General features: G+C 43.2%; 1 protein-coding gene across 5 annotated transcripts in view; it reads right to left on the bottom strand.

The window, feature by feature from the left end:
* ARAP2 (ArfGAP with RhoGAP domain, ankyrin repeat and PH domain 2) overlaps positions 1-16,219 on the bottom strand; it is a 619,943-nt gene that overhangs the window by 388,446 nt on the left and 215,278 nt on the right. For all 5 annotated transcript variants that reach the window (XM_029589653.1, XM_029589667.1, XM_029589686.1 and 2 more), the window contains exon 8: positions 806-926. In XM_029589653.1, coding sequence (XP_029445513.1) covers positions 806-926 — 121 coding nt within the window. The remainder of the gene's footprint in view (positions 1-805; positions 927-16,219) is intronic.

The raw sequence follows: 16,219 nt of genomic DNA, 5'->3' as shown, positions 1-16,219 counted from the left end.
ATACAAGCAGATATTAAGGAAATGAATACATTGCATAACAATGGTATGATGACTACATTGCAACAGCTTCAAGAAATGTAAATGTGAAAACGTGAAGTAATTAAGAAGAGAGGTGTACCAAGCGATATACCAAAAGTAAAATCAGTAAGAGGCTGATGGACTAAGATGTATATATTTTCAAGGGGCCCATCATGCCATGGAAAGTGCAGAAATGGTATTTTTTGGGCTTTTGCGCATTTCTACATGTGGCGGGGCTGTTTGCAAAATCATTCATAAAACAGCTCCCTTGCATGTTGTAAACTTACAGGCATACTCTGCTATATGTGTAAGTTTGCAAAAACTCAAGAGATAATAAAGTGCTATAATGCAATATTCTGCAAAGGAGTTCATAATCTCAGAATTCTGCAAATAAATGTGTGAAGTCGCTCTTAAGAAAGGTACATGTTTAACTTTTCTACTAGGCTCACGAGTTCTGGTAGAAAAGTTACATGCGTACATTAATCACTACTTTCTTGGCAAAATTCTGTGCACCTTAGTACATCAGTCTCTATCTACCTAATTCACAAGAAGGGTTTTACCCATTGACACAAAATGGGAGAAAAGCCTTAATGAATCTGGCCCTAAGACTGCTAAACCCTAACAACTATGGATCAAATAGCAGTCTGACTGCTTCATCATGCTTTATTTCAATATGTCAAAAGTTTACTTCTAATTGTGTGCAAAATGGGCTGAATATTTTCCATGAATTTATACTTTGCAAAGAATCAGCACATTCAATCATTAATAATAACTCTGAGCTGCTTACCGTCCTTTTCTACCCTGAAGACAAATGTCCTGTGGGAGGTAATAACTTCAAATTTGTTCTCGCCATGCATTCGGACTTTAGTTATAGCAGACAGTGGAATGACTCCTTTCGAATACACTTCCTATATTAAATCAAATGCATGTAAGTCAGCTAGAGAGAAACCACAGAATGAAATACGGTTTATTTCAAGAAATCTTTCAGAAAGATTTAAAACCATCTTAAGGGTCACCAATTGTTTACTCCCAATTTTGAAATGTGCCCACCCATAGAAGTAGGGTGAAAGAGATATTTTTTTCCTTATTCTTCTGCCTTCCTATAAAAGTTTACCAAGGCAACTATAAGTCCCTTGCTAACTTAAGGCTAAAGGCAAAGCTTCAGCATGATTAGTGTTACACTCAGGCTGTCTCTATTATTCTTTTCTAATTTTTCTAGATCATTTTATTCATAGCTCAAGGTGAGTTACATTCAAGTACAGTAGGTATTTCTCTGTCCCCAGAGAGCTTACAATGTAAGGGGCTGATTTACTAAATTGCATTCGGGTTTTACCACAGGGAAAACAGCCTAATACGGAGATGACACATAGTACTGAAATACCGTATATGATCCCTCCACCCAAAAAACTCCAATGCAACGTGGGAATTTAAATACATGCAAATCAGCTCATTAATAGTTGATCCTATGCTAATCAAATAATGTGGCTTGCCTAAAAATTTGCAAGCCATGTTATTTGAACGAAAGTTAGCTGTACCTCTAGAGATATATGTATGCACTAGGGGAGAACAGTCAAATTAAATAAGAAATATAGACAATATTTCCTATTTTATTTAAGGAATAAAAAATATGATAGGAAAAAAACACCAAATTATTTTTTATGTTTTTCCTATCTTTTTTTTTTGTAATCTGAAAAAGAAATAAAAAAAAATTTGAACCCTCCGCAACCCTTCCCTTTTAGTAGAATATTGAGCCCCCCCACCCCAACCCTCCACCAGTTTAAAATCCAAGCCCATCCTCCTGACCCCCAGGACTCACCAATAGTGCTCTGGTAGTCTAGCGGAGGAGGGGAGGGGGGGGGGGACTTGTGAGTGATCTCCCGCTCCTGGGCCGGTGGCTGCCATTAATAATAATGGCACCAGCTGCCTTATGCCCTTATCATATGACAGGGGCTACGGGTGCCATTGGGTAGCTCCTGTCCCATGATAGGGGCAAAGGGCAGCTAGCATCATTTTGACTAATGACAGCCACCAGCCTGGGAGTGGGATATGATTCCCAGGTCCCTCGCTAGACCACCAAGATAGTACTGGTGAGTACTGGGGGGGGGGGGGGGGGGGGTCGAGAGGGTGAGCTAGGGTTTTCAGCTGGTTGAGGGGGGGGTTCAAAATTCTACTAAAAGAGCAGGGTTGGGGCGGGCTCAGGTTTTGTTTGTGTTTAAAAAAAAAAAAAACAATGAAGAAAATAAAAACAGATCCAAGCATAGACCCGAAATGGCCCACCCCTGAAACAAAAATTATTAAATATCAACATTTTTTGGGGCCACCATCCCCAGTATGCACAACCATCTTTTCGGCACATATATTTAAATTACAGATCCCTGCACTGGAACTCTCACTAGTGCACATACACCAGTGCTGGAAACTTTACTCCACATATAACCAGAAGGAAACTTTCGGCTCTAGGAAAACATGAGTAAAGCTTGTACAATTCTCTGCATTGAGGGGTAATAGCTAATGACTTCATTTACATATGATTTTCATGCGAGGGCATTATGCAATGCACACAGTATTTTATTTTTGTTTATTTATATATTTATTAGAAACTGAAATATCCTGAAACATGTTATAATACATTCACACAATGGTTTATTCATCAATTGTTTATTTACTAATTACAATATTCATTTAACAGTCCCATTTTTCTTTCCTCCCCCTTTTCCCTCCCTATATGCATGATTAAAAGTGAATTTTAAAAGCCCTGCGCACACCAAAACTGAGAGATATACACACACATAATTTGGGCCAGCACACACTGAGCAGATTTCAAAAGCCAACCTGATACGCGTGTACTTGCCTGCTACGGGCACAAATGAAAAGTTCAAAGGAAGGGGCGGGCCATGAGCATGGTCTGGGCGGGCATGGGCGTTCCTGGACTTTTACTTGAAATGAGCGCATACATACTTACGTGTACAGGTGCGCATTGCGGTCAACTTCACTACTGCCATGGATGGCATGTAAGAAATAAAATAAAACATTCTAAGCTAGTCAGCTGGGTTTTAAGGGCTGGTGCTAACAGGGTAAAAGGCAGGCTATTTAACAAGGAGGTTAGGAAGTCCTATCCCTTACCTGGGCAAACTAGGAATGTACTTGGGAAACTGGTAATGGCATCGGCGTGCGTGTCTACTAAAATCCCTCCACTTACGCGGTAAAGGCAGCATTTGTGTGCACATGTATGTGGCCATATAAAATTGTGCACACATTTATGTGCATACAACCTATTTTGTACTATGCGCATATATTATACTATGGCCACATCCTTTGGCGCAAACCGGCATACTTGCATACTTGTGCGCCTGCGTGGCTGTAAAAACTTATCGTCTCTGTGTCTTACACTGGTCAATGTCTATGGCCCTAATCATGACCAATCAATATTCTGTAAATCACTGACAGACGTTCTTATAACCTTTGGCTTTGACAAGTTGTGTATAGAGGGAGATTGGAATGTCTGTATGGACTCTAAGCTCAATAGGTTTGCTGTGACCAGGTCTGCTATTCAGTCTAGCCCTGACAATACAGACTTGATCTCCATTCTTCATTTAGTACACATCTGGCATCTAACTCATGTCTGAGAGAGGGGCTACATATATTATTCACCTCTTCATCGTATATTCAATAAGACTGAATAATTTCTGTGTACACCCAAATTCGTGACCTCCATTGTGGCTAGCAAGATCCTTACTACTACTATTTTGGATCATAGTCCTGTGAATATTTTTATGTGCCCTGTATGTTCTAAACAGACTTTTCTACATGGCAACTAAGTACCTTTCTGCTTGGTGATCCTAATTTTTATAAGATGCTTAGAGACTCGATAAATAAATTCAACACTTACAACCCAACATCTGATTATAAACCAGTCCTGTAATGGGAGGCCTTTAAAGCCTGTCTGAGAGGTTAAATGCTCAGTTATGCTAGTTTCTTAAAAAACAAACACTGGATATAGGCAAAGACTCTCCTATGTAAAATCAGGGGTAAACTCGGTGGCCGTTTTCATTACTGGCAGACAGGCAGGTTATGAAAACCGAGACCGAGTTTACCAGGTGGCACAGATTATTTGGGAACCTGAAATATTTCCATCAATTATCTCTTAAATATGTCTCTTGGAGAGAGCAGTAATAATTTAGGAAAATTAATGATTTTTAAATTATTACTTTTAATCAAATTTTCCAGATTCTCCAATCTTGCTTGAGCAACAGAATTTCCCTTTACCAGAGATTCTTCATATCAAACTGTTCCATTTTGAGCTTGAAATCCTCAGACTGCTGAGAAGAAAAAGACTGAAACATTTCTAAAGATTGAATTCATTATTCTAAACTTAAACTGTTTTTCACTAAAGTAGTTAATTGGGAAACTATAATATTACCCAGCTTTTCTATAAAATCCCAAACAGTTTAGAAGGTACAATGAGATGGTCTAACTGGCAGAAATGGTTTTGAGAGAGCCAAAGGAGAGACAGTAGAAACCGTGGGTGTAGCACACAAATCTTGAACCAATCTAGCTTCTTTGGGGAATAATTTACTCTAGGTTCCATGGTGCTTACTTGACCAAAAAGCCCTACTCCAGCACTCCTCCCTGCTAGCCCTGACCCCGAAGTTGACACTAACACTTCTTAAAGCAAGTCTCTCTGGTGCAGCAAGGAAGCATGAAAAGAAACGGGATCCTGCAAGGGTATTCCTAAGTTGAGAGATGCTGATGAGCCTGGGAGAAACAGAAGCACAACCTTTCCTCTTGTACACTCCAACACCTCACAACCCAGTTCCACACTTGGGCCACGAACAACATGACGGTCCATCAGCCTGGCAAATGAGGATGATTTTGGGGGTAGCAAGGCAAAAACACAACTTGGCTTTCCTTTTCCAGCCCATCGAAGGTACAGTAACTGAATCGAGGAAAATATACATATTTCCATCATGGAACAGAAGAGCTCAAAATGCAGTGAGCTGCATGGCAGTCATCTTGGATCCCTCCATACACACATTTTTAAAGTGATTTTACACATATAAGTACGCTTTGGAAATTTTGGCTAAGGCCGATCAGGGTTATTTTCAAAGGAAAATGTAAATGTAAAAGTAACATTATCAAAAGCCTATTTACCTGCCTTAAGTGCACTCATCACAAATAAAACCTATTGATAACTCTGAAACTTATATTGTAGGAATTTTCAAAGGCTTTTCAAAATTGCTACAAGGTCCATATTCAAAAGCCATTTTTTTTTTTTTTTATTTATAGTTTATTAGAGTTTTTACAGATTTTTACAAAATGCAAAAAATCAAAGAATAAGTTTGTGTAACATGAAAACACATCATCAATCCATTTCCACATTATTATTCCTACACAAATTTCTAAGTCCACAACATGGGAGGAAACATTATTAAGTAACTATCTCAGGGAAATGCAATTATTAAAATTGCTTAAACTGGAAAAAAAAAATTTTTATGCAGTACTTATAACTCAACCTCTTTCTTTATCAACCAAGAATGCTTCCAAATGTAACGGATCCTGAAAAATGAATTTATTTTTCTGAAGAACTACCAAGCATTTACAGGGGAATTTAAGAAAATATGTTGCCCCAAGGGACAAAACTCTGGATTTTAATAATAAAAATTGTTTCCTCCTGAGTTGCGTGGTACGTGATACATCTGGAAATATCAATACCTTTTGTCCACAAAATAGATGTTCCTTATTTTTAAAATATTTCTGTAAGACATATACTTTATCCTTCTCTCTACAGAAAGTTACCAGAAGTGTAGCTCTTTGCGGAATATCATCTAATGATGATTCCAAAAAGGAAGTCAAGTTTGGAGACTCTTGCTGAATACTATCTACTCCTTCCTCACCCTCCCGTCTCTTAATTCTAGTATTTAATACATAATATATTTTCGAAACATGACTTTCATCTATGTTTGTTATTGACAAATTCTCTTTTAAATACTTCTTTAATAATTCATTAGCTGATAGGAGTCTGGTAATGGGGAAATTTAAAAACCTTAAATTCCTTACCCTGTTCTCATTTTCCAGACTCTCTAGCTGTCTATGGATAACTAAGCTATCCTTAATCGAAGAATTATTAACAGATTGTAAAGTTGTTATCTGTACGGTCGTTGTTCTTCCTACTTCTTCCAACTGTTTTAAACGATTATCATGCAATTCTAAAGTATTTTTTATTTCAACATTACCTCTATTACTCTGAACCATAAATCCAGACATAACTTTCTGTAGGTCATTAATTGCCCTCCAAACATCAACCAAAGTTACATTTTGAGGATCTATGGTTACTGGACTTAACACCTGCAGTCCAGGATCCCCATTAGATCCCGAAACCTCCACCCCCCTACCACTTGTGGGGTGTGGATTTTCATTAATGTTCATATTCACCTCCTCCAAAAGTAAACTTGATTGATTTAGGATAGGCAGTTCCATTTGGGGTTGAGATTGTACCTGCTGGGTAGGGCTGTCAGAGGCCCCTGAAGAAAAGGAAATATCGGGTATCGTACTGCGGGCTGCTTGACTTACCCGCCTTACAATATGATGGTCCATAGGTCCCTTGGCCTGTGTGGGTGCTGGTGAAGAGGTCCAAACTTTAGATTTTCTTTTCCTGCCCATACGGTTTAGAAAAGAAAATATCAAGGGGAAAAAACTTTTACCAAGGGGCGCGCCCCTTTGGCGCGCGGCTTCGGCTGCGCGCCAGCGGCTGTGCACCGCAGCTGGCCCGAATTTATTCCGGCGTCCCGGCCCCTCCGGATGATGTCACCTTAGTGGGGGGCGTGGCTTTGGGTCGGCCCCGATGGAAACAGCTCCCGCGTAGAAAAAAGGAGCCTCTGGCCTGGCCCTCTCTTCCCTCCTCTCATAGAGAGGTTCTCCAGCCGAAAGTCCTCCGGGTCTAGACCACAGCTAGCCCGAATTTATTCCGGCGTCCCGGCCCCTCCGGATGATGTCACCTTAGTGGGGGGCGTGGCTTTGGGTCGGCCCCGATGGAAACAGCTCCCGCGTAGAAAAAAGGAGCCTCTGGCCTGGCCCTCTCTTCCCTCCTCTCATAGAGAGGTTCTCCAGCCGAAAGTCCTCCGGGTCTAGACCACAGCTGGCCCGAATTTATTCCGGCGTCCCGGCCCCTCCGGATGATGTCACCTTAGTGGGGGGCGTGGCTTTGGGTCGGCCCCGATGGAAACAGCTCCCGCGTAGAAAAAAGGAGCCTCTGGCCTGGCCCTCTCTTCCCTCCTCTCATAGAGAGGTTCTCCAGCCGAAAGTCCTCCGGCTCAAAAGCCATTTAGATGTATAATTCACAAGTTATATCAAACAGAATGCAAGGCATTCTGTTTGATATAACTGTTATTGACCAGTCATGTTTTTGCATGTTTTTACCCATTGCATGTTTTTACCCATTGTAAGTAACTTCGGCACAGTTTTAATATTGATATCGAGATAACATTGGTTTTATCTCTTAGACGCTGATCCCGAGCCCTTGATAAAGAACGGTCACGTTCGAAACATGGACCCATGTCGGGCATGTTGACAACTCACGGCTTCCAAGCTTAATATTATCAGCGATGTTGACACACAGATTGCACATATTATAAGCATAGCAAATGAAAAACTTTCTAAAAAAAATTTATATCTGATTCTGGACTTTGACCGATGATTAAAAATAAGGGAAACCATCCAGCAATTTGGTTTGTACGATGAAGCCTATTATGACTGGTCAATAACAACAAGCGTCTATATTACACTCCCGTAGTACTACCTGGCATTCTGTTTGATATATTTATATTTTGCCATAGTACTTAAATTCACTATTCGTGGGATTCACGTGATTGTGTGTTAATTCACAAGTTATCCATCTAAATGACTAATGCAGCATATTCAGCCATTATACAGCTAAATTAGAGCTGGATAACTACTTACCTGTAGAGATGTGAATCGTGTCCTCGATCGTCTTAACGATCGATTTCGGCTGGGAGGGGGAGGGAATCGTATTGTTGCCGTTTGGGTGTGTAAAGTATCGTGAAAATTGTTAAAATTGTGAGCCGGCACACTAAAACCCCCTAAAACCCACCCCCGACCCTTAAAATTAAATCCCCCACCCTCCCGAACCCCCCCCCCCAAATGCCTTAAATTACCTGGGGGTCCAGCGGCACACTAAAACACGGCACACTAAAACACGGCACACTAAAACACGGCACACTAAAACCCACCCCGACCCTTTAAATTAAATCCCCCACCCTCCCGAACCCTCCCCCCCAAATGCCTTAAATTACCTGGGGGTCCGTAGCCTTAAATTACCTCCGTAGCGGCGGTCCGTAGCTAAATCGGGGGAAGGGGGAGAGCAGGAAAAGCGGCACACTAAATCGTGTAGTCTTCAGCCGGCGCCATTTTGCAAAATGGCCGCCGCAAAATGGCGGCGGCCATAGACCAAAACGATTCAATGCAGGAGGTCATTCCAGACCCCCGCTGGACTTTTGGCAAGTCTTGTGGGGGTCAGGAGGCCCCCCCAAGCTGGCCAAAAGTTCCTGGGAATCCAGCGGGGGTCCGGGAGCGATTTCCTGCCGCGAATTGTTTTCCGTACGGAAAATGGTGCCGGCAGGAGATCGACTGCAGGAGGTCATTCAGCGGGGGTCTGGAACCCTTGCTGAACGACCTCCTGCAGTCGATCTCCTGCCGGCACCATTTTCCGTACGGAAAACGATTTGCGGCAGGAAATCGCTCCCGGACCCCCGCTGGACCCCCAGGAACTTTTGGCCAGCTTGGGTGGGCCTCCTGACCCCCCACAAGACTTGCCAAAAGTCCAGCGGGGGTCCGGAACGACCTCCTGCATCGAATCGTTTTGGTCTATGGCCGCCGCCATTTTGCGGCGGCCATTTTGCAAAATGGCGCCGGCTGAAGACTACACGATTTAGTGTGCCGCTTTTCCTGCTCTCCCCCTTCCCCCGATTTAGCTACGGACCGCCGCTACGGAGGTAATTTAAGGCTACGGACCCCCAGGTAATTTAAGGCATTTGGGGGGGGGGTTCGGGAGGGTGGGGGATTTAATTTAAAGGGTCGGGGTGGGTTTTAGGGGGTTTTAGTGTGCTGTGTTTTAGTGTGCCGTGTTTTAGTGTGCCGCTGGACCCCCAGGTAATTTAAGGCATTTGGGGGGGGGGGTTCGGAAGGGTGGGGGATTTAATTTAAAGGGTCGGGGGTGGGTTTTAGGGGGTTTTAGTGTGCCAGTTTTCCTGCCCTCCCCCTTCCCCCGATTTACGATTTTTTGACGATAAATCCGGGGAATTGGTATTGTATCGTGGCCCTAATGATTTTTGACGATTTAAAATATATTGGACGATATTTTAAATCGTCAAAAAACGATTCACATCCCTACTTACCTGTCTATAATTTAGCCTAATAAAAAAGGAGAATTTCAGAGACATTCTGGGGAAGGGCTGAGATATCCAGGTAATCTAGCTGAATAACAGGTATATCCAGCTAGGGGGGTCATTTATCAATTTGCTTTATGGGGTTTTCACATGCATTAACCTGGGTAACATCAAGCTAGGTTGAGAGAACAATATACAAATCTCATTTTTGTGTGAGTTTCCTCACTCCGAAGGTCATCAAATCTTCACAAGAGTGTACTGTTCTGTTCGTACGTCTCACTCTGCATGTAAAAGTGGCCCCTAACCCCTACACTACTATCTAAACCTCACCTTGAGTTACTAGGTGTGCCTCCTATAGAGGTATAAATACATAACTACTAGACAGGCCTTACAGCTAGTTTGTCTGTCTGTCTATCTCTCAACACTCTGCAGCATTATTGTGGTATTACCACAAAGTGTTAAAAGTTAACACAATTTGTGGTAATACTTATGTGAAGCACTAACATAACACACATTGTAATAAATAGGCTATTACCATAAAACAAATTTTTTTTAATTTCAAATGCGATACTGCTTTTTCATAAATCTAGACCTAGATTAGCCAGATAAGTTTAGACCTGCACCACATCCCCCTGCCGATACCTATTTCTTCTCAGCCAGGAGTAAGGGACTCACTTCTCTGCTCCCAGCAACCCTAGCGCTGCTCTGACAAAGGCAGCACTGGAAGCGTAAACAAAAGATTTACTTCCAGCACTGCCTCTGTCAGTGCAGTGTTCTAGGCACCAGGAATGGGGAAGAGGGCCCTTGCTCCTGGCTGAGAAGAAACAGGTATCGGCAGGGATGGTGATGGGATGCAGAAGTGACATATTTTCTTTGTGAATGGGTGAGTAGGTGGGAAGGAGGAAGGCAGGCTGAGATCGTTTTGAAGGTAAATTCAGGATGGGAGCCCAATTTACAATTCTGGGTTAGTGTGCTATTGAATTGTCAATAGGTTTTACCTTTGATAAGTTATCTTAACATAGGTAGATAGCTTTTGAAAATTGCTACAATAACGTGTTACATTTACATTTTCATTTGAAAATTATCCTTTGTGTCTACCTTCTATATGCAGAATTTAGCTTTATGTGGAATGTTATAAAATTGCCCTTCTTGTATGTAAGCATAACAAACATGCATAAAATTCTCATTTTTGTGCATAAAACATTCAATTTTATGGCTTTTGCATTCATAAACTACTGAAATGAATGAAACAAACGAAGAAAAAAAACCATGCAAAAAATGTCTGAACAAATGAATGAAGTAAACTGAAAATTATTTTGGGGCAGTATGAATGAAATAATTTTTTTTGTGTGTACATCACTTCTAATGGGTACTTTTTTGCACACTGTCAGTCAAGTGGGAAATAGCATATGGCATCTTGTCAGTTTTGCATGAAGGCAGCAAGTTTGTTCAATTCAAGGATTTATATGAATATCTCTTATATAGATATAATGGCTTCCTTCCAAATGATATACTTAATAAAATGTTTAAATAGAACATGACATTTCTTGACTATTAGATTTTTACGGGAAGTTTTTCACATAGTCTTTGCAGCTGATAAAGCAATAGGTACAGTGAGGTCGATTGAAAAAAAAAAAACAACCACTCAGTGCTTTACTTAGGTTTAAAATTAACCTAAATTGAGGTAACTAAATTAAAGGTGAATTGTAAAAGTGATTTGCATGACAAAACTGGGAGAAGCATGCATATGATTAAGGATGTACAGGTCAAAAAAACATTTGGTTTTGTTTCCTTTTCTGGAGGGGTTTTTTTTTCGATGAATTTTGGTTCGTGGCTTGTTTGATTCATTTTCAACCGTGAGAAAAAAACAAATCAAACAATTAAAAAAAAATGGCCAAAAAATAAAAATGAGGCCTCCTGGGGCATCCTGCAGGTCTACCTGCAAAAATGATGGGGCAGGGATGCCTCCAGCCCCACTTAACCTGTCCTGTGTGGATCTGCCAGCTTCAGACTATGCCCAAGCCAATAGGGGTGTGCATTCGGTCCCTACGTATTGACAATCCACAATGGATGTTGCCATATTCGTTGTATTCATGGGGAAGCGAAACGTATTACGATTCCCCACAAATACACAAATCTTCGCCGAATTATTCGGCCGCCTAAATAAATCAATTTAAACAAACCCCCCACCCTCCTGACCCCCTCCCCCAAGACTTACCAAAACTCCCTGGTGGTCCAGCTGGGGGTCCGGGAGCCATCCCCTGCACTCTCACACCCTCGGTGCCGGTTTCATCATGACGCCGATAGCCTTTGACCTACTATGTCACAGGGGCTACCGGTGCCATTGGTCAGCCCCTGTCACATGGCCATCGGCACTATCTTGTGCTCCTACCATGTGACAGGGGCTGACCAATGGCACCGGTAGCCCCCCCAAGCTGGCCAAAAGTCCCTGGGGGTCCAACGGGGGTCCTGGAGCAATCTCCTGCCCTCGGGCCATCGGCTGCCAGTAATCAAAATGGCGCCGATAGCCTTTGCCCATACTATGTCACAGGGGCTACCGGTGCCATTGGTCAGCCCCTGTCACATGGTAAGAGCACAAGATGGCGCCGACGGCCATGTGACAGGTAGCCCCTGTGACATAGTAGGTCAAAGGCTATCGGCGCCATGATGAAACCGGCACCGAGGGTGTGTGTGAGTGCAGGGGATGGCTCCCGGACCCCCCGCTGGTCCACCAGGGAGTTTTGGTAAGTCTTGGGGGGGTCAGGAGGGTGGGGGGTTGTAGTTAATTTTAATTTTACCTTGGACACAAATAGAAATCGCCGTATTAACGCATCGGGGTGCCATACGGCCGAATGCAACGTATCTGCTCCCCGACGAATCCGAATCCCGAATGCAACATATGACATCCCTTTGCACATCCCTACAAGCCAATGCCTCAGCATTGTGTGGCCCAAAGGCGCAATAAGTCACCGCAACCTTGGCTTAGTCAAGGCCGAGGCTTCAGCCTAATGAGGAACCTGGGTCCCAATGCCTGGGTGTCGGCCTGGGCTGTGGCCCAGACATAAGCCCAATGCCGTGACCCAGCCTGGTGGCTGGGATCTGACGCTGGGGCATCAGCCGGGAGCCAGGCCTGATGCCGCGACCCAACCTGCAGGCCAGATCCCAAAGCTGGGGCCTAGACTGGAGCCCTGACACAGGCTCAATGCTGTGACTCAACCCAGAGGATGGGACCCGAGACCGGGGCCTAAGCCCAGTTTCAGGCCAGATGCCAGGGCCTCGGTGAAGGAGTCCGGGTTCCAAGGCCTGGGCCTTGGCCCAGGGTTAGGCCCAGGCCTCTGAGCCTCTTCTTGGTCCTCTTCAATCTTCAGCACTTGCATGCCAAATGACACCGTCCACTTGGGTTGTGCCAGAGTTAATTATCTCTGGTGCATTTATACCAGTGGACAGCTCAGTTTTGATGTATGGCAGTGTATATTAGAGATGTGCTTCGGTCGAACCTTTTGGTTCAGCATTCGTTATTGGCCTGGCATAGGAAATTTCGGTTTTCTGCGGTTCGGGCCTTTTTTTTTTTTTCGGCCGCTCTGAATTTCGGGTTAGTGCACACTAACCCTGAAAAACAAAATTTTCCGAAATTTCGGGGAAATTTCCTTTGTTTTTCGGGGTGGCCGAAACATCACGAATTAGACAATTTTGTTGAAATTGTCTAATTTGTCCTAGACGAATGCACATCCCTAGGGTTCCACAGCGATGTCGGTGATCCACCTGACCCGTCTTGAAACATGGACAAAGGAGTCTAACACACGCGCTAGTCGTAGGGCCTCCCGAAACCCTGTGGCGCAATGAAGGTGAGGGCTGGTATGCAACAGCTGAGGTGGGATCCCACCGCATCCCGGTGGTGGGCACACCACCAGCCCATCTCGCCTACCCCATTGGGGAGGTGGAGCATGAGCGCGTGTGATAGGACCTGAAAGATGGTGAACTATGCCTGAGCAGGGCGAAGCCAGAGGAAACTCTGGTGGAGGTCCGTAGCGGTCCAGTTGTGCAAATCGGTCATCTGACCTGGGTATAGAGGCGAAAGACTAATCAAACTATCTAGTAGCTGGTTCCCTCTGAACTTTCCCTCAGGATAGCTAGCGCTCGGGCCGTCCCCTAGTTTTATCTAGTAAAGTGAATGATTAGAAGTCTTGGGGCCAAAATGATCTCAATCTATTCTTATACTTTAAATGGGTAAAACGCCCGGCTCACTGGCGTGGAGCTGGGCATGGAATGCAAGTGCCTAGTGGGCCACTTTTGGTAAGCAGAACTAGCGCTGCAGGATGAACAGAACACCGGGTTAAGGCTCCCGATGCTCATCAGACCCTAGAAAAGGTGTTGGTTGACATAGACAGCAGGACAGTGGCCATGGAAGTCGGAATCCACTAAGGAGTGTGTAACAACTTACCTACCGAATCAACACATACCCAGCCATTGCCAGCCACGAGAGCCGTGGGGGCTAAGCCATGACAAGTAGGAGGGCTGCCACGGTGGGCTCTTGTAGTGACATAAGGGGTGAGACAGACAGGCACAGCAATGAGGTCAGGCCCTTGTAGTGACATAAGAGGCAAAACAGACAGACACAGTGGATGAGGTCAGGCCCCTGTGGGGTTGATAGTGGCAATACAAGGAGGCAGAGTAAATGAAGTCAGGTCCATGTGCTGATATATCTGGCACAAATGAGGCAGGCAGAGCTGCTGCAAGGCTTTAAAGTGCTTTTATTCATATTGCCATTCATAGGGAAAATCTGGAAACCCAAGCAAATCATGAGTACGCTCATCGGCCCCTTCTCAAAAATATCTCACGCCACTATTTTCTCCGGTTATCACATCACGAAGTTAATCTATAACAAATGATTACAAAATCATCTATATTACATATATACTGGTTACCCATATTTAAACTCATACAAAGCCCAACTTCCGGTATACTCACTGTTTTAACATATAATAATCTACTTTGAGTAAAAATATAGGTAACTTCAGTATGTATGTAATATAGATGATTTTGTAATCATTTGTTGTAGATTAACTTCATGGGTGAGATAACTGGAGAAAATAGTGGCGTGAGATATTTTTGAGAAGGGGACGATGAGCGTACTCATCATGATTTTAAGTGACCGGAGTTGAGATTGAGAAAATAAGACTACCACACCAGGTACTGGGAATTCTTACATAATCATTAACATACACGTATATCAAGATTGATGTACAGTTGTTTATAATTAAGCAGTATAACATTAATTATTTAAATGCTTAATGGCTGTACTAGTAGAATTTGTTTGTTTTGCAGAATGGGTGTATGCTAGGCGGACCCACGCGAACAACAGGACTCATTGAAAGTGCTTAAGGAAGTGGTCATTGAAAGAGTTTGGAGAAGTAGAAGGAGGTATAGGAATTTATTCATGGTTGTGTGAATTAAGAAGGATTTGTGTTATCCCAGATGAGCCCCGAGTTGAGGGGTGAAACGAGGCTCTCGTCGGCGTATAGTATACAATTGTCATTGTTAGGCATACAATCATCATTGAATATATTTAGGAATGATGTTTTAATATGTGATGGGGTTATTGGTTTTAGATGAGGGTATAATGTGGATAGTGTGTAAGGTATGAGGTATGTGTGGTATGAATGTGGGGTAAGATATGAATGGATATGAGCATTTAAAGGGTATTGTATCTTTTATTGTTATGCTTGTATGATTTATGATACATTGTTTAAATGATACAGGTCATGCATACAAATTAAGGGTCTGTGTGTCATAAAAAATTGTTCTATGATATATGGTATGTACAATAAAGTATAAGCAATGCTGGAAACAGCTTGTCCAATAAAGTATAAGTAAAGTTGCAAGATTGTTTGCTTTGATCCTCTGATTGTATTTATGACATAAACGATATTCAGAGGTACTGCATCATGTGTTTGCCTGATTAAATACACAGACAGATGTAAGCCATTCTTGACATAGAACCTTTTACTGTTTCATACACAGTCCCAACCTCCAATATATCCAAAACTTTGTTCCGTACACCAAGTTTTGAGCCATGTATTGAAGTTATCTATATGGCTTATCCACTCTTTCCCCTTTCTATGAACAGGTAACACTTCTAAAAGGCAATAGTCTTCGCCGTGTGACTAATCTGCTTCGCCAGAGACTAGAAATCTCTCTGTACCACTTGGATGCTGTTTCTAGCAAAGTCTTTGGTTCCCAGATGGATGATAATATCAGCGTTAGGGTATTTGCTTTCTTCTTTGATCACCTTGACTATATGAATACCATTTCTACCGGCCAATGATCCTGGAAGGCTTTTAACTGCAATGTTTGCCAGGAGGCGGAGCACATAAGAAGACAGCGACAAACTGGGAATTCACCAATAACAATCCGGTCTTCCCGTGGGTTGAGCCCTTGGGTACCTGGACCGCCTGGACTTAGGTGGCCTCTGGGGCTTTCTTGGAGAGGTGATGCGGAAGGATGAATAAGGAGAGTGTCCGAGTGGAGCACCAAGGTCAGATCCAGAATATCGATCCAAAGGGTGGTCAGCCGGGCTAAGGTCAGGTTCCGAGGAGTCAGACAGAGCACAGTCAGATCCATAAGCCAAGGACAAGTTCCGAGAAGTCCAGCCATACATGGTCAGGTCCAAAGCAAGGGTCAGGAACAAGGGTCCAGGAGGTCAAGCCACATGTAGACACAGATCAGGAACACAGGACACTGGAGAGACACAGGGACACTGGGTTGGAACTCAGGAACATAGGAACAGATGCAGAAGGCAT

The sequence above is a fragment of the Rhinatrema bivittatum genome, chromosome 1 (genome assembly GCF_901001135.1).
Source record: "Rhinatrema bivittatum chromosome 1, aRhiBiv1.1, whole genome shotgun sequence".
Taxonomy (NCBI): domain Eukaryota; kingdom Metazoa; phylum Chordata; class Amphibia; order Gymnophiona; family Rhinatrematidae; genus Rhinatrema; species Rhinatrema bivittatum.
The sequence above is the reverse complement of the archived record's forward strand: the minus strand, read 5'-3'. Positions and strand labels throughout refer to the sequence as shown.